At 44.7% G+C, this 25240-nt stretch overlaps 1 protein-coding gene across 1 annotated transcript in view; it reads right to left on the bottom strand.

Annotated features, from left to right (window-relative positions):
* Positions 1-25240, bottom strand: part of LOC147661212 (intelectin-1-like) — a 149152-nt gene that overhangs the window by 26209 nt on the left and 97703 nt on the right. The window contains exons 6-7 of the mRNA XM_086951236.1: positions 21906-22026; positions 7490-7593 (exon numbers count right to left, since the gene is read on the bottom strand). Coding sequence (XP_086807362.1) covers positions 7490-7593; positions 21906-22026 — 225 coding nt within the window. The remainder of the gene's footprint in view (positions 1-7489; positions 7594-21905; positions 22027-25240) is intronic.

Here is a 25240-nt window from a genome sequence, read left to right as displayed (position 1 = left end):
CTGTCCATAGCCCCAGCTCTTCAGAGGACACGGCCGGTTTGTTCCAGACGACTCGACCATTAAAATCCGCCAGAAATGCTAACCAAATGCGCATGTCCTGGCGGACCTCAGCCGATAGTCTCGTGCGATGATGACCCTCCTTTAGGCCGACCATAGCCTGGGCAATTGAACGGGAAAAGGGGCGGGCCATCGGTATAACCCTCAGGGCAAAATTCAACTGTCCCACCAACTGCTGTAATTGATGCAGCGTAACTTTAGATCCGTATATACACATTTGCAGGGCTGCCCTGAACTTCAACACTTTGTCAGCTGGTAAACGAAAACAACCCTCACTGGAGTCTAACTCGATCCCCAGAAACTCGAGGCAAGTCGCAGGACCCACCGTCTTACCTGGTGCCAGTGGCACACCAAACTCCTTCATTAACACACAAAATTCGGCCAAGGCCTGGCCACATTCGAGATCCCCGGCTGCCCCAAGGAACAGAAAATCATCAAGGTAATGCATTACATGTTGGAAACCCGTCCTCCTTGTGAAGACCCATTGTAGAAAACTACTGAATTTCTCGAAATAGGCACAAGATATAGAGCACCCCATCGGCATACACCTATCCATGTAATAATGACCCTGAAACATGAAACCCAGGAGACGCTGGTCGTCTGGGTGTACCGGGAGCAATCGGAACGCTGACTCGATATCTGACTTCGCCATCAGCGCCCCGGGCCCCAGGCGATTCAAAATGGCTACGGCCTCATCGAAAGATGCGTACCGCACCGAACACACTTCCGGGTCTATTGCATCGTTTACAGAAAGACCACGTGGAGCTGATAAATTATGAATCAGTCGGAACTCACCCGGGTCCTTCTTGGGGACCACCCCTAAAGGAGAACAAACAAAACTCTGCACCGGGGGTACACTAAACGGGCCGGCGACCCGACCCCGAGTAACTTCTTTCCGGATCTTATCCTGTACCACGGTCGTATGCTGCAGGACCGAAAGTTGATTTTTACACTTCTCCACACCCTGAAAGTCCCCTACTGGGATGCGGAAACCATACGAAAACCCGTTCCGCAGCACCCCAGCAGAAGTACGATCCGGGTATTCGCTGAGCCAGGGAATCATCGCCAAGGTATCAATCGGGGTAGGTAAAGGCGCCCCTCGGACTATGTCAGACCTGTTTGGCGCCTCCTCTACCCCCGTTATCACCTGTTTTGGCTCTGCACGTGGACTCAGGATGGGACGACCCGCACCCACTACATTCGTGTTTAAATTTACACGATCCCTGGGGCCTAGTACATTTACCTCTGTTGAAATTCCAGCAGAACCCCTTTTTCCCTGTATTGCCGGCAGGTCTCGAGTGATCGTCGGTACCCGTACCTGATCGAAAGGGCGTCCCCGCATATTGGCGGGAGGATTCGCCAACATTACTCCCTACCAATGGCATTTTCAACATACCTGTCTCCTTCATTTTATCCCATGTCAAAGAATCATAACAATCCCAGGTTAAGCTTTTATTATGCTCTTTAGCCTTTCTAAAAAGGTTATCGTAGCAGAACCAATGGTTACCCTGGTGTGACGTCGAGTACCCCATGATTCGCGACTGATAGGTCGGCAACTCGGAAAGCAACTCGGGCCTACGTTCCCCTAAGATCGACGTAAAAATCCCCCATGCTTTGCCCCAATTGCCAATATTCTCATTCACTTTAAAGGCGGCCATTTTTGCGCGCCAAACACTCGGATGCATGAGGTCTTTCTGGCCTTTACATGCTCCACCTCATAATGATCAACAAGCAACGAGAAGATGTTCACATATTCCCCCGCCCAAATCTTCTCTTTAATAGCCAAAGGCACATGTTGACCCAACCTTTCTCTACGAGAGGGTGCTGACTCATCCCTCGCAATCGGCAATGGCCGCTTACCTGCACCGGACGCTGCCTCTGTGGTCGCAATCGTCCCTTGTGGCTTGTCGACTACTGCAGCTGGCGCGGACACCTTGGCTGCATCCCGTTTCTCGCGCAATTGCTTCATCAGCGCCTGCGCGTCTACAGCCGTGGCGCCCTCACTACTTTCGCCCAACCACGCTGCAAGTTGTGCTGCCAGCTCGGGCGGCATATCTTCATTGGACACCGGGGTGACCACCACGGGAATCGGATTCCCCTCCACGGGTACTGGGGTTGGCGCTTCGAGCGGGTTACAGGGAACCGGGACGTCTCCCCCAGCTGGTCCCCTCCTAGGCCTCTTGGCTCTCCCTCCTGGGGCTGTTCCAGCCGGAGGACGTTCCGGCCCCCCTTCCCCCTCTCTCTCCGCCACCCGCCGCTTCGGGCATACCAGCCGAGACTCGCTTCCCGCCCAAGATGGCTTCCCGGGGGGATCGTGGTACTCCGCCATACGTGCGGGGGGACCGAGTGGTCGCCCCTTTCCAGGATGTCAAGTAATGTAACTTTTGCCTGTATCGCGTTGGGGCCTGCCGGCGTAATGTGCGCAGCCGAGTGGGAGTTTGGCAGTAGGCGTGGGCGGAAAATCCGTTCCGCTCGCGGATTTTGCGGATTTTCGGGAAATCCGCAATCCGCGAGATTTGCGAATTTCCCGCAAAATCCGCAAATCCGCGAGCAGCGGATTTTGCTCGCACTGCTCGCACTGTTCGCGTGAGTTCGCGCCCCGCGAATAAGTGCAAAATTGCAGAAATACGATCTTAGCAAAACTGAAAGTAACTACTTACCAGGTTCAAAAGTTCAGGCTCATCATTAGTAGCCATTTCCTGGAGTGCTTCCTGAGGGGCCCCTCCAGAGTTCAGTTGCCAGTTGAAACTATTATGTGACCCTGCTCTGAACCTCAGAATAGTTACACATATGCCACAAAGGTCCTGAATTACAGCTAAGGGAGACAAGCAGGAGCCAGGCTGGAAGTTAAAATCCATTAATCAGCCCCTAATTCATTATTGTCAGTTGGGGCAGGGCAGGTGTTGTAACTAATTTTGCAACAATGAAAGCACTTAGCAAGTGCAAAAGATCACTAATCAGGGCGCACTAAGGAAGCAGGTGCCAGCTAAAAAAATATTCTGTGACACATGAATCAGCCCCAAATTAATTCAGGTCACTTGAGGCAGGGAAGGTGTGCTTTGCTTTGCCGAAAATAATGTACACTGGACAACCAGAGGGTGTGGTGATGAAACAGAGGGTGGCATGGGTGGGCCAGAGGGTGGCATGAGTAGTCAGAGAGTGGCAGTGGTGACAGAGAGTGGCAGTGATGAAGAAGAGTGTCCCAAACAGGCTGGACACGTAGAAACAACAAGTTCGCGAAACTTGCGACCCGACAGGTAAGTTCGCAATTTGCGAAAGTGTACAAAACCCTCGCGAACTGGCAGAAACACGGGCGAACACAAAAAAAAAAAAAATCCGCAAATTCGCGGGAATTCGCGGATTTTGCGGATTGCGAATCCGCAAATCCGCAAAATTCGCGAACGCGAGATCCGCAAAATTCGCTCATGCTTATTTGGCAGCCTAGACGGCCAAGTTCAAATGTACGGCCAAGTTCTTATGCATGGCTGAGTTAAAAGTTAAAGTGTAAGTTTAAAATGTATGACCAGGTTGTTCTAGTGTACAGCCGAAATAAATCTTAAAGTGTAATGTCGTACCTAATTTCCTTACTGCCGTTGACATGTTAATGCAGATAAAGTGTGATGCTGTGAATAGTTCTTATATTTCCAAGAAGGATACTTTTATTCCATAATGGACTATGATGATTCACTTGGATTGATGTGAATAAAAGGCTACGCCGTAGACACCATGTCCTGATTCTGAGAGTTATTGGGCGTAGCGGGTGGTAAGTGAAGAAATTTGGGGAGGAGGGAATGTCCCGTTGTGTGCATACTATGTTATAGTGACCTCCTTGCACCGCCTTCTGACAAGTCTGCAATGGGTTGCCAATGGGGTCTTTTATTTTTGTGCTATTTTTCATCATTATGATGTCTGGATATGGATAGGCAACCTAATGAAGGGCATGTAGCTACACAGTAAACAACTCTGATAAAAAAAAGATACAAAGAGGGAGGCACCTACTTAACACTGTATGAACTATTTTAGCACAGCTTGAATGTAACAAAATTAAGCAGTACCATATTTTTTTAGTTCTGCACGCTAACGTTCCCAGATGCGCTCAAGCTAATAATGCAATAATTTCTCATCAGACTAAGCATTGCATTATAACAAATAGGTGAGGGAGAGGTGTCTAGTGTGTGAATTGTAGTTAAGGAACAACCTCAAGTAGAGATTTTTACACCTACAACTGCCCAATTGAAAAAGGCATTTGCAGTTGTGGCCGGTGCAGGTAAGTGCAGTGGGGCAGTGGAGTGGGGGAATGAGTCGACAGACGAAGGAATGGGTTTCATTTATTTATATAATTTTACCTATTTTGTCATGTTTCGACTTACACCCTACCACCCCACCCCACCCCACCCCCGCACATACCTGTTCCGGCCACCACTGTTAATTTAATTTCCCCCGACTAAACAAAGAACACAACCCCATGCACTTGCACAGGAGGCTTCAAAACTCCTCTATGTGTCAAACTCTGCACAGGGGGAACAGGCGTTAGCAGCAATTACCACAAAATGTTCTCAGAAGTGAGCCTGGAAACTGGTGCCAGGCCCAGCCTTTCACCTAAATACTGTAATGTTTGTCAATGCCTAAAAATGGAAAATCTACACTTGTTTGTATGTGAACATTTACAGGTTTAGGATTACTGCTTGTTGTATGAATTGGTCCATATTTCTGAACTTTTTTTTAGCCCATTGTTGGCCTTTTATTCGTTTGGAGTTCTGCACAAGAATTCCACGTGCAGTCAGTTGCTATCCTGTTGTATACCTATGGCTGCATCATCATAATGGACTTTGGATAGAGCTGAGTAACTGTAATGTATGCAAAGCCAAATCATTTAGCTCCATCTTTCTCCAAATTAGAGCTCAATTTTAGAGTTTGACTGTTTTTGAGCTGTGCGGTCTAAAACCACAGACTAACCTGGAGCCACATCGGGTTAACTGAATTCACTTTACGCACTTTAAGCAGATAAAAATGGGCCAGATTTATCAAAGTTTTGCGCCGCCCTTGTGCTGTGCAATGAGGTTCAATTGCAGTATGAACCTGAGTGAGATGTACCTTGCGTGGCCCTACGTGCCTTGATAAATCTAGAGCAAGACACACAATTGCTGGACGGAATGCAGAACAAATCAAAACATTCACCCCAGTCAAAAAATCTGGGTTAAATCCATCATTCTTTTGCTCACCATGTCACCCTGGTTTAGACCTGGCCATATGCAAATCAGTCTTGACCATGTGCCTCATGTGCAGTAAGGTCACCCTTCTGGCACAAAAACGATCACCCCCTACAGTGCAGACACCCTAGCACCATTGTGCAAGGTGCGTGCGTTGGCTCATGGCAGTCCATTGTGCAGGAACGCTGGGGAAAAGGACAGGAACACGCCATATCTCATAAACAGGGCACATTCCTGCCCTTTTTGTTTGATGCAGGGCAGTGCAGCAAAATTCCTTGCAGCACTGCCCTGCCCCAAAACCTCATAAATGAGACCCTAAATGTTTTGATGGCTTAGCTCATGCTGTGGCTCAATAGATTAAGAAAAACCCATGGCTCATCTCTCTTCAAACATCTTCATCACACAATCATATCTCCCAACAGGAAAAAGGCAAACAAAAAGCCTTCGATGCAACCAGTGGCGGCCGGCACATGTAAATATTGTGGGCGGGGCAGGGCAGGGGCGGAACCGACAGACGTTGAAATAGGTATCATTTATTTATTTAATTATACCTATTCCGTCGCCTGTCGACTTAGCCCCCCCCCCCCACCCAGCCCAGCCCCACCTCACCCCACCAATAGGTCTTCCCCCCTCTCTGATGGTGCAATTTGCCCTATCCGAAACGGTCACCATGTTAATAATTATTATCGTTGAGTCCCGCAAAGGTTTTTAATCCCGCACACTCGCCTAAATATTGTTGATTAGCCCGTCACTCCCCTGTGCACCTATTTAAGCAAAGTGTTCATGCAAACATTCTGCTACCATGCAGACAGAAAAATATTTAGAGGAAACATTGTAGGGTAGAGAAAGGAACTGAATGTCACCTCAAATTTGGTCCTTGGCCTGACTCAGAGAAATAATTTATTTAAGAAACTTCACAGTTCATGCTCCTCCAAATCTTGTTCTGCTTCAAGTTGGAACAGTGCCGCGCACATTGCATGCCCATTCCATTCTTGGCCTCTTGGATATAGCCGTGCGCCTGCACTTCAATGTAGCAGTGCAATTTACCTCCTGTATTTATAGCACAAACCAATGTCACACTTAGAGTGTCAGATTGTGCCATGGATGCCCAGTATGAAATATACTGTCCTGGCACTTCCTTTTACAATTCTGGGGAACCATGCTTGTTAATCCAATCAGTTGCATTGAAGCATTGCACTAATTTGATATATGAAAGGCCAGGACTTTCTGATCTGACCTGATCCGGCAACTCTAGTTAAAGGGCTGTCTGTATGCATCAGTTTCACTCGGAAATTGTTTCCACAAATGACACACAGTTTTTTTCTTCTGTTGAGAGTTCCAACTGTTTGTTTTCTTCTTTTCAGAGGAATTTGATGTGTATTCCGTGTTAACATTTTTCAACAACATACATGTAAATAGAAAACCTGCTGTAATATAAAAAATGTTAATCTGCCTGGCTCCCATTTTCATTACACCTGTTTACATTTCCCTGCAGACATGAATGGCCCCATACAATAAATGAGATATTGAGGACTATAAAAGCTAGTATATATACTCTATTGTCTATTGCTGCTAGTTATGTGATTTGGGTTAGTTTTTAGCTTGACCCTTTAATATATTGACCCTCCCTAATGAGGTGCTACTGGAACCCAAGCATGCAAGTCAATGGCTCCAGCCATACTGTGAAAATCTATGACTGGTGATGATTTCTCAAGGGGTTATACGAGTAATGTTCATCAAGGATTTTAATAAGGTTTGAAGGATTTTATCGATTTTATTGTTTTAATGTCTTCATATGAATTGCATGTGTGTGTACAGTGTCTGCCGGATAAAGAATATGAAAAGATAAGATAAAAGCAAAGGCCTTTGATATGGATACCTTACTTTAGTATGACACACACATGTGGCATTAGTATACATGCCTGGCACCTCAATGTATTCTTTGAAGGAAGGGTTTCTATTTTTTGATGGAAAAAAACAGGTTCCATATTAACACGTTTCAGCAACTAAACCCCTTTCGTCCTGCATGACACTACTTGGGCTCTTCTCTTGCTGCACTATTTCACAATTCCACATGACACACCCCAGTTCCTTGATTTTTCACCTCCAATATATTGAGTAAAAATACCAAATGTGACATTGAGGCAAACCTAAAAATAAACCCTACTCCCTTCCCCCGTCCATTTCGAATGAATATCTGGCTGATGATTGCCACAACTCACATGTTCACTGTCACAGCCGGTGACCTTTAACCCAGAACACAAGGCAAGGGCAGCTCGCTCGTTGTTTATCACTCTAAACTGGACATACCCAGCAGTAAATTGACCTGATGGTAAAAAAAGACAAAAAGGTATTAATCTGTAGGTAGACAACGTTGATGCATCTTATAAGGAGCCGCAAATGCAACTGCAATTACAAGCATAATTCAGACTGATTGATACAATGTTGTATATGTTTCTCATTTATTGCATACTGAGCTGAAAAATGTAGGGCGCCCAGATGTTCATGCTTGCAAATTTCTACATGCTTTAGAAGTTGTTTGCATTAATGAACTGGGAAATGTGCAATATTTCTGTAAGAATGTATTTCTTGGAAATAAAATATTTTGACTACAGATTTTAAAAGGTTAATATAAACAGAAATCAACTGTTTTCCGGGTCTTTATTTTTTTTTAATTACAAAAAAATAATACATTAGAATTTCTGTCCATACTGTGCATCAGGATTAATAGGCAAATAAATGGGTGTGCATACTGGTAACACCCATTTTGGAAAAGGGTGAGATGGGCTGTTTAATTTGTGATTCACACGCCTAATTGCCAGTTTGGACAAATGCCCAACATTACAGATTACATTTGTATTCATTAGTGCATATTTTAATAAGATGTTCTGTTAAGAAATATGAAAAAATGTTACAATAATTTTTTTTCACATTTTCCGACAGGAACAAAACCACAAAAGTTACCATTGTGCAAGCTGATAACAAGGTGTAAAAATCGTTGAAATATGGCTGCACCTGTGCAAACAGGGGTGTACACCAATTATTTACTACCTCACATCAATTCATGATGGACTTTGTCTGCAATCCTGAACTTTCGCCCACAAATCATTTATTCTAGATATGTTCGTCCTAAGTTTTGTTCAGGGGAATCGAAACATAGCAATCGGAATGCATGAGGTTATCACATACAAATCCAAGACTGGGTGCAGTGTTTGCAATGACCTGGGCAAAGGTACCTACCCGAAGATGAATGTTATGCACCAGCACACTTTTAATCAATCAGAGTTGTGTGCTAATCACCCCGAGGGCTATCCAGGTGCTAGCATGATGTGAGTCTATTCCGACAGCCAGGTCCTGAGTCTGCTCCTTAACTCAGCGAGGGATGTTGATACTCGGAGTTGGATGGGGAGGTCAATCCAAGCTTTGGCTGCGAGGTGGGAGAAGGAGCGATCTCCTGTTCGGGTGCGATAGGTCTGTTGGAGGGTGGCGAGGGCCAGGGCGGCAAACTGTACGGGTCTGGTTGGCCGGTGGAAGGTCAGGCGGTTGTTCAGGTATTCTGGTTTAGTGTTGTGGAGAGCTCTGTAGGATTTCTTTTTAATTCAGCTCATGGCAAACTTTTGTAATTTAATGGGATGTGTCTGCTCTTCATTGCTGAATGTGCAGTACTTCACATTTCTCCTTTCTACCTCTTCAGTTGAAACAGAAAGGAGACTTGTGTTGCCAATTGATATCATTGTGTAGACGCAAAACGTTTTAGATGCTGAGGAAGTGCACACGTCTCCTTCCACCGCTCACTTTTGGTGTATCTTTTAAGGTTAGGCACTCCATGAGAGTTCATTGGTTTTCTAACTCCATCCTTTCCTGTGTGCGCCCTTCAAATGCCCATCCCCACATGCTCATTGTTGTTCTCGCCTCACATGCTGCCCCGCTCATAGTGTTGCTGTCCTTTGCCTGCTTCTCGTCCTCACACTTGCTTCTGCTCTCTTGGTGAGCTGTGTTCTGCTCTCCCTCATCCCTCCGCCTTGTGTCCTTCGCCCCATGGGAGTCTCTCTTCACCTCCATGTTGCTCGCCCCCTTATGCTGCATTTTCTCTGTCCTCACCCCATGCGCTCCCCCTATTTCCTCCTTCCTTACCCCAGACTACCAGCTCTTTTTCTGTAAAAAAATGCAGTTTTGCCCTGAAAATCCAAATTTTTTAATTTACTAATCCAAGTGGCATCCGCCAGCTCTAATTGGTAAATAAAACAAGCATTTGCAATGCAATGGTCTCGGCATCATTAAAGGTAGAGCTATTGGCATTGCTCATGACATTTCTTTTTTTTCTTTAAATCAAAAATAAATGGCCATTGTCATTAACATTGCCAATACACAGCACTCTGCACTCAACAGCACACAATGCTCTGCACACTTGCTCTGCACTCACTGCTCTGCACACTCACTCTGCACACTCACCACTCTGCACACTCGCCACTCTGCACACTCGCCACTCTGCACACTCGCCACTCTGCACACTCGCCACTCTGCACACTCGCCACTCTGCACACTCGCCACTCTGCACACTCGCCACTCTGCACACTCGCCACTCTGCCACTCTGCACACTCGCCACTCTGCACACTCGCCACTCTGCACACTCGCCACTCTGCACTCGCCACTCTGCACTCGCCACTCTGCACTCACCACTCTGCACTCACCACTCTGCACTCACCACTCACCACTCTGCACTCACCACTCACCACTCTGCACTCACCACTCTGCACTCACCACTCTGCACTCACCACTCACCACTCTGCACTCACCACTCTGCACTCACCACTCTGCACTCTGCACTCACCACTCTGCACTCACCACTCTGCACTCACCACTCTGCACTCACCACTCTGCACTCACCACTCTGCACTCTGCACTCACCACTCTGCACTCACCACTCTGCACTCACCACTCTGCACTCACCACTCTGCACTCACCACTCTGCACTCACCACTCTGCACTCACCACTCACCACTCTGCACTCTGCACTCACCACTCTGCACTCTGCACTCACCACTCACCACTCTGCACTCACCACTCACCACTCTGCACTCTGCACTCACCACTCTGCACTCACCACTCTGCACTCTGCACTCACCACTCACCACTCTGCACTCACCACTCTGCACTCACCACTCTGCACTCACCACTCACCACTCTGCACTCTGCACTCACCACTCTGCACTCACCACTCTGCACTCACCACTCTGCACTCACCACTCTGCACTCTGCACTCACCACTCTGCACTCACCACTCTGCACTCACCACTCTGCACTCACCACTCTGCACTGTTCGACAAACAGGAATCCACTTAACTTTCCATTTTTGAGCATGTGCAATATAAAAGCAACGTAAAATGCTTAATAAAAGTAGGTACTCCGACACGAAGGCCAAGGCAGTGAGAGGTCACTGTCTTTATGTGAGCTGCAACAGAGCTCCCTATCAGCGAAACCAGGCCACTTGGAAGGTATTTGAGCCTACTTGCTAACATAGCGGAGCACAGAACTCTTCAGAGATTTGTGAGGGATATATTATGCAACAAACATTTAAAGCATCATTAAAGTTAGCATAACTTGAAGGTCAAAACACGTTTGTAAGAAACAGTAAAAATATGTATTTTCTGAATAATACGCAAGGATTACAAAATATGCACTGGTAAAGCCAATAGATCTGTCATTTTGTTAGGGTACGTTTTTGGAAATAGTTGGGCAGTTGTATGTATGTTTGCCCCCAGAGGATTAGGATGAAAATCCAAAGATGAAGTGGCCCGCATCGCTATTGTTTAGGCACGTATCGCGGCCGCCCCGGAAGTCAGGCACGGTCGCCAGTGACGGGGGCGGGGCCACGTTCAGACCAGAACTGAAGAGGAGGCAGGCGGAGTCGTTGCGTCTCGCGGCCCGGGGCTCCTGTGAGCGGTGTAGAGCCCCGGGGCCGCGCCAGCAGGAGGTTGGGCGCCGCGTGCTGAGGTAAGATAAGTTCCAAACGGCTGGAGCGCGATTGGTGCACTTGTGTGTGTGTGTATGCTCGTGTGTGTGTGTGTATGTATGTGTGCGACTGTGACGGCGGGGGAGGGGGAGCGGGGGCCTCGGTGCACTTGTGTGTGTGCGCGCGTGTGTGTATGAGTCAGGGGTGGTGTCTCTGTATGTATGTATGTATGTATGTATGTGCGTGCGTGCATGGGCGCGTGTGTGTGTGTATGCACATGCGTGTGCGGTGCTTGCGCTTCCCAGGAGACAGCGCCTGGCCACAGCGCGCGTTCCAGTTACAAATCGCCTGGAAGGATGCGCGTGGCCAGGACTGTCTCCTGGGACTGCTACTCGCTGACATAAGATCTCGGCGGAGACGCGCTTACGCGCGTCTTTTAGCCGAGACCTAAAAACAAGGGGTTACTGCTACTTGAGGACCACGGATCCCAGAGCTGTCGCAGAAAGATTTCTGATGTTTTCACGTTAGTCTGCAGCAGTTCTGTTGCATCAGCATATATGACCACTCCCATAAAGCAACAGCATTTGCGTTTTAAGCTTAGCATTATTGCCCTTGCAGTTTAGAGTGCTGTTTGCTCTTCTAGACTGCCTTTACTCCAGGTTTCAAGCAGTGTCTTTAAGTCTCAGATCAAGAAACCTCTTTTTTCATCGAACTCGTCACCTGCGTCTCTGTATACTTTAGGAAGCATGTAAGGGTGCAGAGACAAAGGGGCATATTTACAAGCAAGTTGCGGAGCGCAGGTTAGCTCAAAAATTGCTAACACCCTGCTCGGTCGCTTTAGAAATGCAGGGATGTGTTGTATTTACAATAATACAGATCACCCTTGCGTTTCTCCCTGCACTGGTGCTAAAATCAGTTGCCTAGCGCCAATGCAGGCACGCTTGCCCCATAGTGCAAGGGGGCCTGCATTGAGGGAATGATTGTTTATGTGCAGGAAGGTTTGCTTCCTGCACATAAACAATCCAGAATGCATTGTGCAGCACACATAGAATTTGCATACATCATTTTTTGATGATTGTTTATGTGCAGGAGAGGACACCTTCCTGCACATAAACGATCATTAATGGCGTTTTTGCTCTTTTATGTTTGCTGCATTGCAGCACACATAGAAACAACAAAAATGTGGAGAAATAAAGCATGTCACCTCGTTTTGCCATGTTAAGACCCGGTTTTCCCTGTTCTTAACCTCTTCCGTGCTCATGACGGCCCCCGGCCGTCATGAGTCACGGTGGGCGTGTGCGCACGATGGCAGGGGGCCGTCTGAGCCACGGCCAGGATTGGAATGTCCCAGCACAGCAGTGAAATTCGCGCCGCAGCAAAGCGGTTAATTTTGAAGCAGCTTCCTATTTACGCCACACTTGTAAATAGGGGCAGCGTCAAAATCAAAGGGTGTTGCGGGGGAACACCAGCCTCAAGACCCATTGCCCACCCCTTTCACGCTAAGTGTAGCCGGGAAGGGGGTCTTATTCACAATGCGACGTTAAGCCACGTTACGTGGCTTCACGCTGACTTGAAAATAAGGCGAAGCCCCTATCGCCACAGTAACGTAAAAAAAAGTGCCATTCATATGGCGATATGGGCTTGTAAATATGCCCACAGGTTTCGTCAGCTGGGTGCTTTGAAATGCGCAGTTACAAACTTTTCATAGCTAAGGGCTACGGGCCAGATGAACGACCACCCAATTTGCGACTTGCAAATTGCGCTCAATTGCGAGTCGCAATTTATGAGTCGCAAATTGGGATGTGCAACAGTGTCAGAGACACTGTTAGCGATTCCCAATGGGGTCGCAAAATGCGAGGCTCATGAATATTAATGAGCCACTCGCAATTTGCGACCCCATTGAGAATGGCAGGCCCTCCCAGGTATGGTGGCCTGCTGGGATCAACGGACCATCATGTCTGGGACTGCTTTTAAATAAAGCCGTTTTTTTTAATGCAACTCATTTTCCCTGGAACCACTGCCTGCCCTTAAAAACTATTTTCTGAGCAAGTCACAAACCATTTGCTACTCCATTACCACCCTCTTGAAGAGGGTGGTAATTTTAGAGTGTTTTGCGACCACAATTGCAGTCGTAAAACATTGGTACACAGCTTTGCGGTGGCTATTAGGAAGGGAACACCCCTTCCTAATAGCGAGCCGCAAAACCTATTTAGCAAGTTGCAAATAAATTGTGACTCGTTAAATAGGCTTTGTACATGGCTCATGAGGTCTTTGCATGCGCAAACGGGTCGCTAACCCGTTTGCGCATGCAAAAATGGGTTGTGCATCTGGCCCCACATGTACAATGCACTGGTCAGAAAAAAATGGTCGCAATTTGCAACCAATAATTTTGCAACTAGTGCGGTATTTTGTAACATGACCTATGTACTAATAGGTCGGTTCACAAATATTGAATCACAAGCAGCCCGTCCTGACGTTGTCCGGGTATGAATTGCTGCCGGTCAGTGGTATATTGTTTTGTAGGATTTCGTTTTGATGGCATTTCTTATCTGTGACAGGCCTGTGAAACGCTCCGATTCACAGTGCACTGCTGATGCACTTAAGAGTGCGTGTTCAGTAGTGTGTGAACTCGAGTTTCCCTACTTTATTTTTCCTTGCAATATTATATAGCGCGAACTCGACAACATGGCATGAGCACAATTTACATTACAGAAGAACACATTCATTTGTGGTAGGCACGGGGAGACAAAGCCATTTGCCTGGAATCACAGGATGTTGAGCTGATGCCGAGATCCGAACGTAGCTCCCCAGCTCTAAAGTTCGCAATTCTAGAACTTGTGGCGGAAGGTGTGTCTAAAAGTGTATGTCGGTGCTGGCCATCAATGAGAGAGACCTGTGCATTTTTCAAATGGGTGGTGAAAAAATATGAGTATGTTGCTGGAGATGTGGGCTGCCGTGCCACCAATGGGGGAGGGTAAACACCCATTATTCCGCAACTTGCTTTCCGCATACCATCACTCCACAAACTTTCATTACGAAAGTACCATGACTCCGCAATGCCATTAAAACGTATGGCATTACATTTTATATGCTTTTACCACACATACATTTACAATTAAATTCGTTGTAAATGCATGAATGGTAAAAGCATGTTTTTTTTAAATGTTTGAATAAGGTAAGTATGGGTATAGGGGTATATGTTTTGGGGTACTGAGGTATATGTTTTGGGGTGTTTGGGTATTTTAAGGGTTCAGATATAGTTTTGGGTTATGGGGTACAGGGGTAGTTTTAGGGTTTAGGGATAGGTATGGGTTTTGGGGTACAGGGGCATTTTTAGGGTTCAGGGCTAGGTTTGGGTTTTGGGGTATAGGGGTATTTTTAGGGTTCAGGGTAGGTTTGGGTTTTGGGGTACTGGGGTATTTTAAGGGTTCAGGGCTAGGTTTGGGTTTTGAGATACAGAGGTATTTTTAGAGTTCAGGGATAGGTTTGGGTTTTGGGGTACAGGGGTATTTTTAAGGTTTAGGGCTAGGTTTGGGTTTTGGGGTACAGGGGTATTTTTAGGGTTCAGGGGTAGGCTTGGGTTTTGGGGTTCAGGGGTATTTTAAGGATTCAGGGCTAGGTTTGGGTTTTGGGGTACAGGGGTATTTTATGGTTCAGGGGTAGGTTTGGGTTTTGGGGTACAGGGGTATTACAGGGGTATTTTTAGGGTCCAGGGCTAGGTTTGGGTTTTGGGGTACAGGGGTATTTTTAGGGTTCAGGGGTAGGTTTGGGTTTTGAGGTACAGGGGTATTTATAGGGTTCAGGGCTAGGTTTGGGTTTTGGGGTACAGGGGTATTTTTGGGGTTTAGGGATAGGTTTTGATTTTGGGGTACAGGGTATATTTATAGGGTTAAGATGGGTTAGTGTTTAAGGGTGTTGGGGTATTTTAAGGAGTAAGGTTGGGTTATGATTATGGGGTGCAGTGGTATTTAAAGGGAGCAGGGTGGGATTAGCACACGATATGAGACATGGCCCCCAATGTTTGCCACGCCCCCAGCACACACCCACAGCACAACGCAGACACGCCCACAAGGGACTACTTTGCTGGCACGGTTCTTTTACCTTTTAAATGTATATGGTGGTCGTCTGCATAGCCTATGTCCTTCTGCTGCAACTGCCATTTCCAACGCTGTATTGGGTGTTGTGATTGGTGCTGTGGTTCCTGAGATTACCCGCCTCAAAGGTTTGGGCTCTCTTTTTATTATATTAGTATGGATAGTGGGTCGTACAACTCACGTCATTAATATTAATTATGCAGTAGGCCGCAATTTGGAACAAACTTACTATTTATAGCCATCCGACGGATGGTGGCCTGTTGGGGTCAGTAGACTACCAAGTGAGTGATTGTGTTTAATAAATCAAACTTTTTTGTTTTTTTAAATTGCAGGCATCTTCCTTTTAGTAAACCAGACTGCGTTTTAAAATAAATGTTTTTTTGTTTTTGTGTGAGTAAGAGGAGGCAGTGGTCCACAAACAAACACCTCCTCATCAACAAACGTTTTTTTTACATTTGCAAAGGTGTAGGGTCCCAATGAGTTCCCTTCCCATTTGTGCATTACTTCCCCAACTTTTGTGGGTTAGTAAAATATCAATGTTTAACGACAAGTTTTCGGTCGCAAAGCATTGATTCATATGGCACATAATCGGTGTTTGGAAGGGGCACTTACAGCACGCCTCTTCCAGCTACTGATTAGGTATCCATTTCTAAACACATTTAGCGTTATGAAAAATATTTGCAGAATCGCTAAGTGCATTTAATACATAAGTAAAAGGTTTTAAGCTTTCGCAAACCCTCTGATTTTCGGAATTGGAAGGTCTGCCAATGCTAAAACTCTTGCGCATCCGGCCCTGGGTGCCTTGAACTGTACAGTCTGCTTGCATTTGTGGGTAGAGGATATGGCGTTACGGCCAGAGTTGCTGACTTTGGAACTGGACAACCAGATTTAAGTTCCAGGGGTCGGCTCAACATCCTGTGATTCTGGAAAAAAACACTTAATCTCCCTGTGGCAAAAAAATAAAAACAAAAGAACTTTGGGGCATATTATCAAGAATGGCGTTAAAATTATCGCCGGTTTAGCGGCAGAAAACTGCCCCTAAATTGGTGTTAATATGCCTTGGAGAATTCCAATAGAAGCCCATGTTCACACCCGAACATGGACTTCTACTGGAATTCTGAAGGGCATATTATCAAGCCCATTATCGCAGTTTTAGCTGCAGTTTTCTGCCCTAAACCGGCGATAATTTTTAACGCCGTAAAGCGCTTCACTGCCCTTTGGCCACGTTTGCGCTTTATAAAACTGTAAAAAGATTTTGACCTTGGGTTCCCTGCCACACCCTAACCTGTTTGGCAGCTGCCTCTGGTTCTGTGGCGCTGCAGCCACCAAGAACCCGCACCCAGATATTTTGCACCTGCCAGTCTCCCCATGTCAAAGTGTGGCTTGCTTTTATGTCCTCACCTTAGCTTGATGCAGTTCAAACGTTTCGATATGAGTGAGTCTGCGTCAGATATTTCCAACATGGCGGCCTTTCAACCTCCGAAATCACTCTCTAACTACTTCATTTTCACCACTTTTTATACTGGAAGGGATTATTAACTATTTTCGACAACGAACCAATAATGTACTACTATGAGAGTGTTTGTAGACAACTTTTACTTTTTATGTACGCTCTTTAAACAGGTTCTAGTGCCTGGCTGTTCACTAATTGTCTAACCCGCCCTATAGCAACATCATCACATTTTTAAACATCAATCGTATGGCACCTTTCCAGGAACACTCGCCCCAGCACATACATAAGTGCCAAATATTCTGAATGCATACGTGTTACATTTTAATGTTTGTGGTTTGCCTCTGTGTGATGTTTGCATGGCTTAAGAGACACTTTCAGTGCCCTATTTTCCCAAGCTGAAAAGTGATACAATGATCACTAATCTGAAAAAGGCAATCTGCAGCTGTCTCACACGATGTCTGTAAACACAAAACAAGCACGACACAGCTGGCACATATGCTATTTGTATGTGATAGCACTTTAAAGCCGGCCCTATTAGCTTTGTCAGTACTCATTGAAGACTGCTGCCTACTTTATCAGATATAACAGAAGGCAGTCTTGTGACTGTGGCAATTGTGTTCTACATATTGAAGGAATGCCCACTTCTACATACGGGTTAGCAGATCACAGTCCTTCCAGTTTGACTAGAATACTATTAATGTTGAAAAGACTAAAGTTTGCAATGTAGTAGATGCTAACACATCTACTATACCTATAGTCTTGTACACATTAAAAAGGCTGCATTTAGTAGTAGGTATTATCTTTACAATGTATGCGCCCATTCAAACACAGAAATAGACCACAACCTGCTACATGTAGTATAGCAGGCACTAAACTTTGGAATGGACTTGGACCATGCACTAATTGAGCTTATACAGAGGAAAATTTTTATTTTGGATTTTCCACATTATAATTTGGATGACATTTCTCATTATGTTAGTTGAGCTTCCCCTAGTTTGCAGAATGTTAAATACAATCGATAAAGGCCATATTCAGTGGGGTTGGAGTTATACTGACCCCTGCCACGAATTTGTGGCACCATTCCCAAGTTACACATCTGAGCCAACAGATTGACTACATCGCATGGGTGCACATTCACGATTTGCACACATTCACAGAGCTCTCCATGCCTGAAAATCTCAGACAAGCGTTCTGTTTCTGGTGTGTTTCTGGATAACTCCTGTAAATTCTTGTTCTTCATTTAAAAAAATACACTTGTGTACACAAACAAACATTTTCATGTTTTTTTTTTTTAATCACCAATGTGAAGTTATTTGTGACTGCAGAGAAGCCTTACTTCTCGCTCCCACCTCTATTTTTGAAGGTTGTTTGTTTTCCCTTGACTTTCTGAATAAGGGATTTACACCTTCTCAGGCATTGCTCTCCCAGTATTTCGAGGGTGGAAAAGGGTTGGAAAATGGTTTGTGGTATTGGTTGAAAGTTTAATGCTGTTTACAACCGTCAAAGAATTCCCATCCTGAAATGCTGAGTCCCCACCTATATAATAGGTATAGGCGCTCTTTACAAGGGGCCATTTAATTGTGATCCATTCACAAACACTTTTTGCACATGGATCGCATTTACAAGGGGTGATAAACATTGCTTTGCGTACGCTACGTTTCGGCTGATAAAACCTTCTGGAATCCAAAGGCCTGGGGCCTCATTTATGAAGGCCTTGCGCCAATGGTGCATAACTTTTTCCCATTTTAAAAGTGACGCACCGGCGGCGCAAGACCTTCATAAATAAGGCCCCTAGTTTTTAGTGGAACAGGCAGATTTTGGAGCTGTACGCACCCAAATCCACATATTATCCACATATTATGTTGCAAATAAACAGAATATGCGTTAATTGTCGCATCCGATAAAATCCCTAACACATTGGTGTATGATTTTATCCATACGATAATTAGTGTATCAAAACACTGGGCCACTCCACAGAAATTGATCTGAGTGTAAACACTTTTAAGAAGGTTAATCAGCCTTGCAAAGGGGGTTACACACACATAAAACAGGTTATTTGCTTGTGCAAGTTAAACCTTCAGGTTTGTGAATCTGGCCTATCTTTTTTAGGTCAAGCCTGGGCAGTGCATGAGCTGCCCTGCGAGACAAACTGTATTCAGTCTATGGGCTTTCGACAAGTCCATCGCTTCTGTTTGGTTGGTTGGCCTGCCTTTCGAAATTGCTTTACTCTGGTTGGTCAATAGTGTCCGCCTTTGGGTGCTTGGCTCCCTCCCACAGAACATCACTGATTGTTTCTTTTGGTTGGCCCTCTCTGGCCATCTGTTTAAATGAAGCAGTACAGCCTCTGTGGGCTGCACTTCATATTTCATACATATATTTATATGTTTGTTGAGCCCGCACAGTTATTTTATCGCTTCTGATTTCTACCATTTTTTTAATGTAGCTCTCGCCATCATCGTATTTTTATAAAATGCTAAACTAACACATACCGGACATCAGAGAGCTTAAGTAAACAGCACTGGTACAAGGTAAACTACTAAAAACCTACCATTTAAACAATTCATGAACCGGCAGTGTCAATCCTGTTTCCCTCTGACCTTTTTAATAATTGTATAAATTTAAAACACCATAGTTTCATCGGGCACCAGGCACTATTGGATACTTAAATACATGTCCTTTAAATACAGAAATAAACTTTTTAAGAACTGCGATCACACATGAAAGATAAAAAGAAACAAAAACCTTTTAACCAGGTGTCAATATTTCACTTTGTTCATTTAAAGACGCATTCATGAAAACCTAGGCTTATGTGCTGGCTATTCGACAAGTAATTCCCCACCCGCCTCAAGCGCCTTGAGACCCTCTGGTTATGTAGCGCGCTATATAAATCACTTGACTTGACTTGACTTGACTTGCTTACATTACATCCATGGGCTGTGGTCGTGCGGTCGTTGCAGAGCTAAGCTATAGATAGAAAACATGCTAACATTGTGCTCCTATTTTGTGTCTTCAAAACCAAGGACTGGTACAGAGTAGTTAACATTTGTTAATCGATGTTCTCAGATCTGGTTAAAAAAAAAGCTTAATAATGAAACAACTTTCCCCAATAAAATTTCACTAGTGTTCTGCTATTGCACACAATTGTAATTCAGGCAGTGACAACCAATGTGAATTGGCAGCAACAAAGTGAGCTCCCACCAAAGAGACATCCGAAGACTTAAAGCCCGATTTGGATCTCGCTCGGAAGGACTACGAATCGCATTCGTCAAGCATGAGTCCGATTTGTAGACCCGATTTCCGACCGACTCGTACTGCTGTACAAGCAAGCAAGTATGATGCGCTTTAAGCCTTGAGCTACAACTGACTCGTACCTGTCAGCGATGCCTTCTGAGCGACTCCAGAATGGCCGATGGATACAGTGCAATGTATAAGATTTCCAACTGAGCGATTGCGATGCGCATTTCGAGCAGCCGGAGTGAGTCGAAGCCTCTGACTCGAAAAAGCTCAGGGAAGCAGACTTCGGAGTTCGGTGGACCCCCTTCACCTGGGGCCCTACAACTCAGCCAGTGGGTGGGTCCCAGGGGTCCTCTCTTCACATGCATGCACGATGCGGGTGCACCGAGGCCACCCCTCGACAGTGGCTGGCCTTTTCCAAGACGTGCCTTTTTCGTCAATGGGATCCTATGTATGCTCTGTACAACAGGATCCCATTCACTTCAATGGGGCTCTAAGCGACCCGAGTCCGTCAGCGCTGAATTGCATCGTACTCGATCACTCGGAGCCCAGCAGCCGGAGTTGCTCCGAAAGCTCTACTGGCACTAGTCAGCCATAGGGCTTTCCCAGCGAGATCTGAATCGGGCCCTCAATGTAGAAAAAAATGAAGATCATCACTTTAATGTAGTAATATCAGTTATCACTGGCATGTTTCTCACTACTGAATAACACTTTTATTTGCTGCCATCTAGTGGTACATCTAGGTAAAACCCCGGAAAGTGAACCAAGGGCTTTCAGATCTGGTCCTACTGACAGCTTTCTGTGGTAGTGTTGCAGCACATATTTCCCATAGCTTTCACAGACATTTAATTTGCTACAGTTCTTTCTGAAGACATGTTTTTCTTTTTATTAATGTTTTTTTATGTATGACCATGGGTTAAAAAAAACTATGGTAATTACCTTTGCAACACAGATCCAGCCTTAAGGTGAGCACTTCAAAAAGTAGCCACCAATCAGCTTGGTACTTTTAACTTTCATCACCAATGTTGGATCAGCACTCCTTCTTTGTTGGAGAAACTGCTTATGATATGTACACTGCAAAATGTACTGTCCCAAAGAAGGAGCAGGGAAGCAATCTGTTTATGACTAAATCGAATTCTCAGAATAAGCAACATGTTTTGTTAGGATCATTTACTTGTAAAGGGCACTGTGGGTTGCAAGCCTGTGGCATTTTGCTTTTATCTCAAATTTAAAGGTGCCTAACAAAAAAAAGAAGTGCTGTATGGCCAAATACATATAGCTTATACCTACACTTATAGCTGCTTCTCCGGTCTCATCAGTAATTCCAAATTCTAAGTCCTATAGCAGTGCTGCAGCTGCATCTTTGGTCCTGTCAGTAATTTCTCATTCTAAATCCTTTAGACATTGCTGCTAGCTGCATCTCTGGTCCTGTTGGTAATTCCCCATTCTAAACCCTCTAGACAGTGCTGCTGCTTGCTTCCCTGGTCTCATCGGTAAATCCTCATTCTAACTACTCTAGACAGTGCTGCTTCTCTGGTCCCAGTGGTAATTCCTCATTTTAAGTCCTCTGGGCAGTGCTGAGGCTTTGTCTCTGTTCATACATCCACCACACTCCAAACCAAAACACATAGATAAAAGACAGTGTCATTTACAACGCCAATAGCCCTAACTAAAAATGCAAGCTCTATTGCAATGCAAATCATTGTTAATTTTGTCCCTCTCTTCGGATTTCTAAGGACAGGCCAGGTTCAGGAAGTGAATCTTGAGAAAGAGGACATTAGGCTTCTGAGATTGTAGCTGTGCAACTTTGGCACCCAGGTGTCTTTAGTACAATAGCTACCCCAATTCTATTCTATTACAGACCATACCACAGAACATAAAAAGGAATAAAGATGTATCATACCTAGCCCATTTGGTGAGTAATACTCTGTAACCTTCTGGGCATTGCCTTTGTCGAAGACAATTGGCACAGCTGGGCCATTGCCAGATGGGCAGCTTGCAATGCCATATCTTACTGGGTATTTCTGGAAACCAAGACAGGAGTAAAATGAGAAAAATAAACATAGCCATCACAGGATAGTTATTTCTCTATAAGCAGTTGCAAATATTATTTTTCCCTTAAAATGTTATAGCATTTGAGATGTGAGCTAATGAGTGAAAACAGTGCTTGTAACCTGCACTGAAAACGTTCAACATACAATGCAGCTATTTTCAAAGCCAATTGGTAAAGTACTTTTAATTTTGAGGATTTTCACAAATGCCATCCCACAATATGAGTCACTCACATAGGAGTGTCACCCCATTGCTCTGACAGCAGGAGGAAGGAAAAATAAAATGATAAATACCCTGTTATTATCATTTTATTTTTCACTACGGGCTAGGTAAGGAAGGGTGGGCATGGCTGGGGTCACAGGGGGAGGAGTAGTTTGACTCCTTAAGTGGGCATGACTGTTTGGACTGCCCTCTAGGGCTGGCCAAACAGTCAAGCACAATTTGCATGTTCCCCATCAGGCTGCATTACACAGCCTGATAAGGAACATGCTCGGCTTCCCATTTCCTGTCTGAGCGCCGAACCACAGCGCTCAGACCAATCACAACTCTGCATTGCAGTGTTGTGATTGTCTTAGGGGAGGGAGCCTGTGTGCTTCCTCTTTCCGCAGAAGCTGAGTAGAAGCTTTACAAAAAAGTAGAACCTGGCAACCATTTTTTCTTTTGCTGCTATTTATTTCAGCAGAATAAGGGGCAATATTTATAATCATTGGTCCTGGTTACATTATTTCTCCATCATTTAAAATTTTATAAAAGAAACATCTCTACAATTTTATAAGTCTGAAAACATGTGGTGATACACTTACAAACCAATATTGCTCTATGCTGATTTTTCAAAAGGTCAAAACATTCATCAACAGTACATTTGCATTTGTCAAATTAAACAGTTGTGCTTGAATTCAGTGCCTGTGTAAGCAAAACAATTAGACATAAATTCAGTGCATGTGTAAATCATACTGACAATTGTAAAATTACACCATTCCAAAGGCACAATACAGCATCTATATACTTGTCCCATTGCTAGATATGTTTTCCAAAAGGATTGTGATTGATAATAAATGTATCCTCAAAGCGAGCCATGAGCAACATGGCTATTTCTGGGGTGAAGGGGCACCCCATCGCGGTCCCTTTGATCTGCATGAAGAATGTAACATCGAACTTAAAATAGTTTTTCTTTAGGGCTAATCCTACTTGTTCAAGTATAAAGTCTGTTCGTACTCTGTGGGACCTTTGTCTTGTTTCCAAATGGTGTTTTATTCTTTGGAGCGCTTCCTCTTGAGGAATCTGGGTATAAAGTGAGATGAAATCAAATGATACCAGCCATTGCAAAGCAGGGTCAAATGTATGGCCTTCTATTTTGTTTTTGAAGTCCATTGTATCCCTTAGATAAGATGGTACTTGATCCATTAATTGGCTTCAGGAAGATGTCAACATATTTTGTGATAGGTTCCAATACCGAGTCGCAACCGGAGACGATTAGTTTACCGGGTGGTTGTGTGAGGCTCTTGTGAATTTTTGGGAGAAAATAAATAACTGGAATTCTTGGGTGTGTTTTGTTGAGGAAATCAAATTATTTGGACAAAAAATTCCTTGCTCTAATCCATCTCTTAGTTTGGTAGAGATCTCCCCTTCTTTTTGACATGTGAGGTCTTCCTTAACCGCATCGCTGCTGCGGTGATTTTTCCCCTACGCGGCTTTTTTCGAAAAGCCGCGTTAGATGACGAGCTCAGCTCGTCATCCGCAGACGCCCCCCGTGGCTGATGACGAGCTAAGCTCGTCATCAGCATCGAAGGGGTTAACCTGTCGATACCATTCTTGGTTCAAAATTTGACTCTTTTTTTTAGCTAGATCCATCTCTTTTGACTAGGGGTGGGCGGAATTTGCGTAATTGCGTTACGCAAATCTCTGCAAAACGGTAAAAAAAAACCACAAACACACAGAAATTCCGCAAACACGCGGAATTGCTTGTTCGCAATGCTTTTTTCCTGTTCGCAATTGCTGTTTGCATGCTCGGGGGGAAATATCTCTCGAACACGCATTTTGAGAACGCGAACAAGCAAAAAAAATCGCAAAGTCGCGGAACGCAGAATTTTGGGCAATTTCGCGTTCTCCGCGGAACGCGAAATTACCCAAATTTTGCAAATTCCACGAGCGGAACGGAATTTACCGCCCAGGCCTACTTTTGACCAAATGACAAGAGCCCCACCCTTATCCGCTGACTTGATAATTATTGTGTCATCTTTTTGTAGGTCTTCTATGGCCTTTTGTTGTTCCCTATTAATATTCCTTTTACTGTACAGTTTTCTGTTTTCCAATTGACTAATAGTGGACAAAACCGCCTGTTTGAGGGGGTTACTTGTTTTGGAATGCTGTACGGTGGAGGATTGAAATTTGATTTTTTGGTTAATTCTGAAAGTTCAGTGTTGCCTGTATTTTCTTTTCCATGGAAGAACACATTGAGACAGATCTTGAGAAAGAATTCCAATGCTTCAATTTTCAAATTGGTGTAGACTGTATACTGGTGTGGAACAAATTTATTTCCCAGTTCCCAAACCTACTTCTCTGCTTTGGACAATCCTTTGGTTGCCAAATTTATTATTGATGTTTTACTCAAGTTTTGTAACATTTCGCCTTGTCCTCATTTCCCTTGGTTGCTGTTGTTTGAACCTTACTCGGTTTCTTTGATCGCCTTTCTCTAAAAAAGAGCTCTGTCTTTTTAAGGGGCCTTCTCTTGGATCTGAATCACCTGTCGAATCCGATGATGAGGATTCTGAGAATGTTAAAAATCTATTCTTAGATCTGCTCTGATAAGGCTCTACATGAGTCCACGTTCATGTAATAGTCGCCCTTCGAGTAGGGGTAGACTGTCTCTATGTTGAAAGATTTTGAGTCTTTATCGAATTTGGAAGTTTTGAAGTTGAAGGTCTGAATCTCTTTGTCTATATTCTCCAGTAGTGTCTTTGCTACAGTCACATTATGATTGTTTGAATTAAATTTTCAAGTTCCTCAACCTCTTTCTGGCAAATTCTTTGGGCTGTTTCTATAGTGTAGACCATGAGGTCATGACTACATTTGGTACTAACAAAACTGAAACCTTTTTTGTATTCAGGATCATCAATAAATATTACTAGAACATTTTTAATCTGGAGGCCCCAAGGGATAATGCCTGTTTTTAAATGCTCCAACAAA

This window comes from Lissotriton vulgaris, unplaced genomic scaffold, assembly GCF_964263255.1.
Source record: "Lissotriton vulgaris unplaced genomic scaffold, aLisVul1.2 SCAFFOLD_2321, whole genome shotgun sequence".
NCBI lineage: Eukaryota > Metazoa > Chordata > Amphibia > Caudata > Salamandridae > Lissotriton > Lissotriton vulgaris.
Note: the sequence above shows the minus strand (reverse complement) of the source record. Positions and strands in the feature narration are given on the sequence as shown.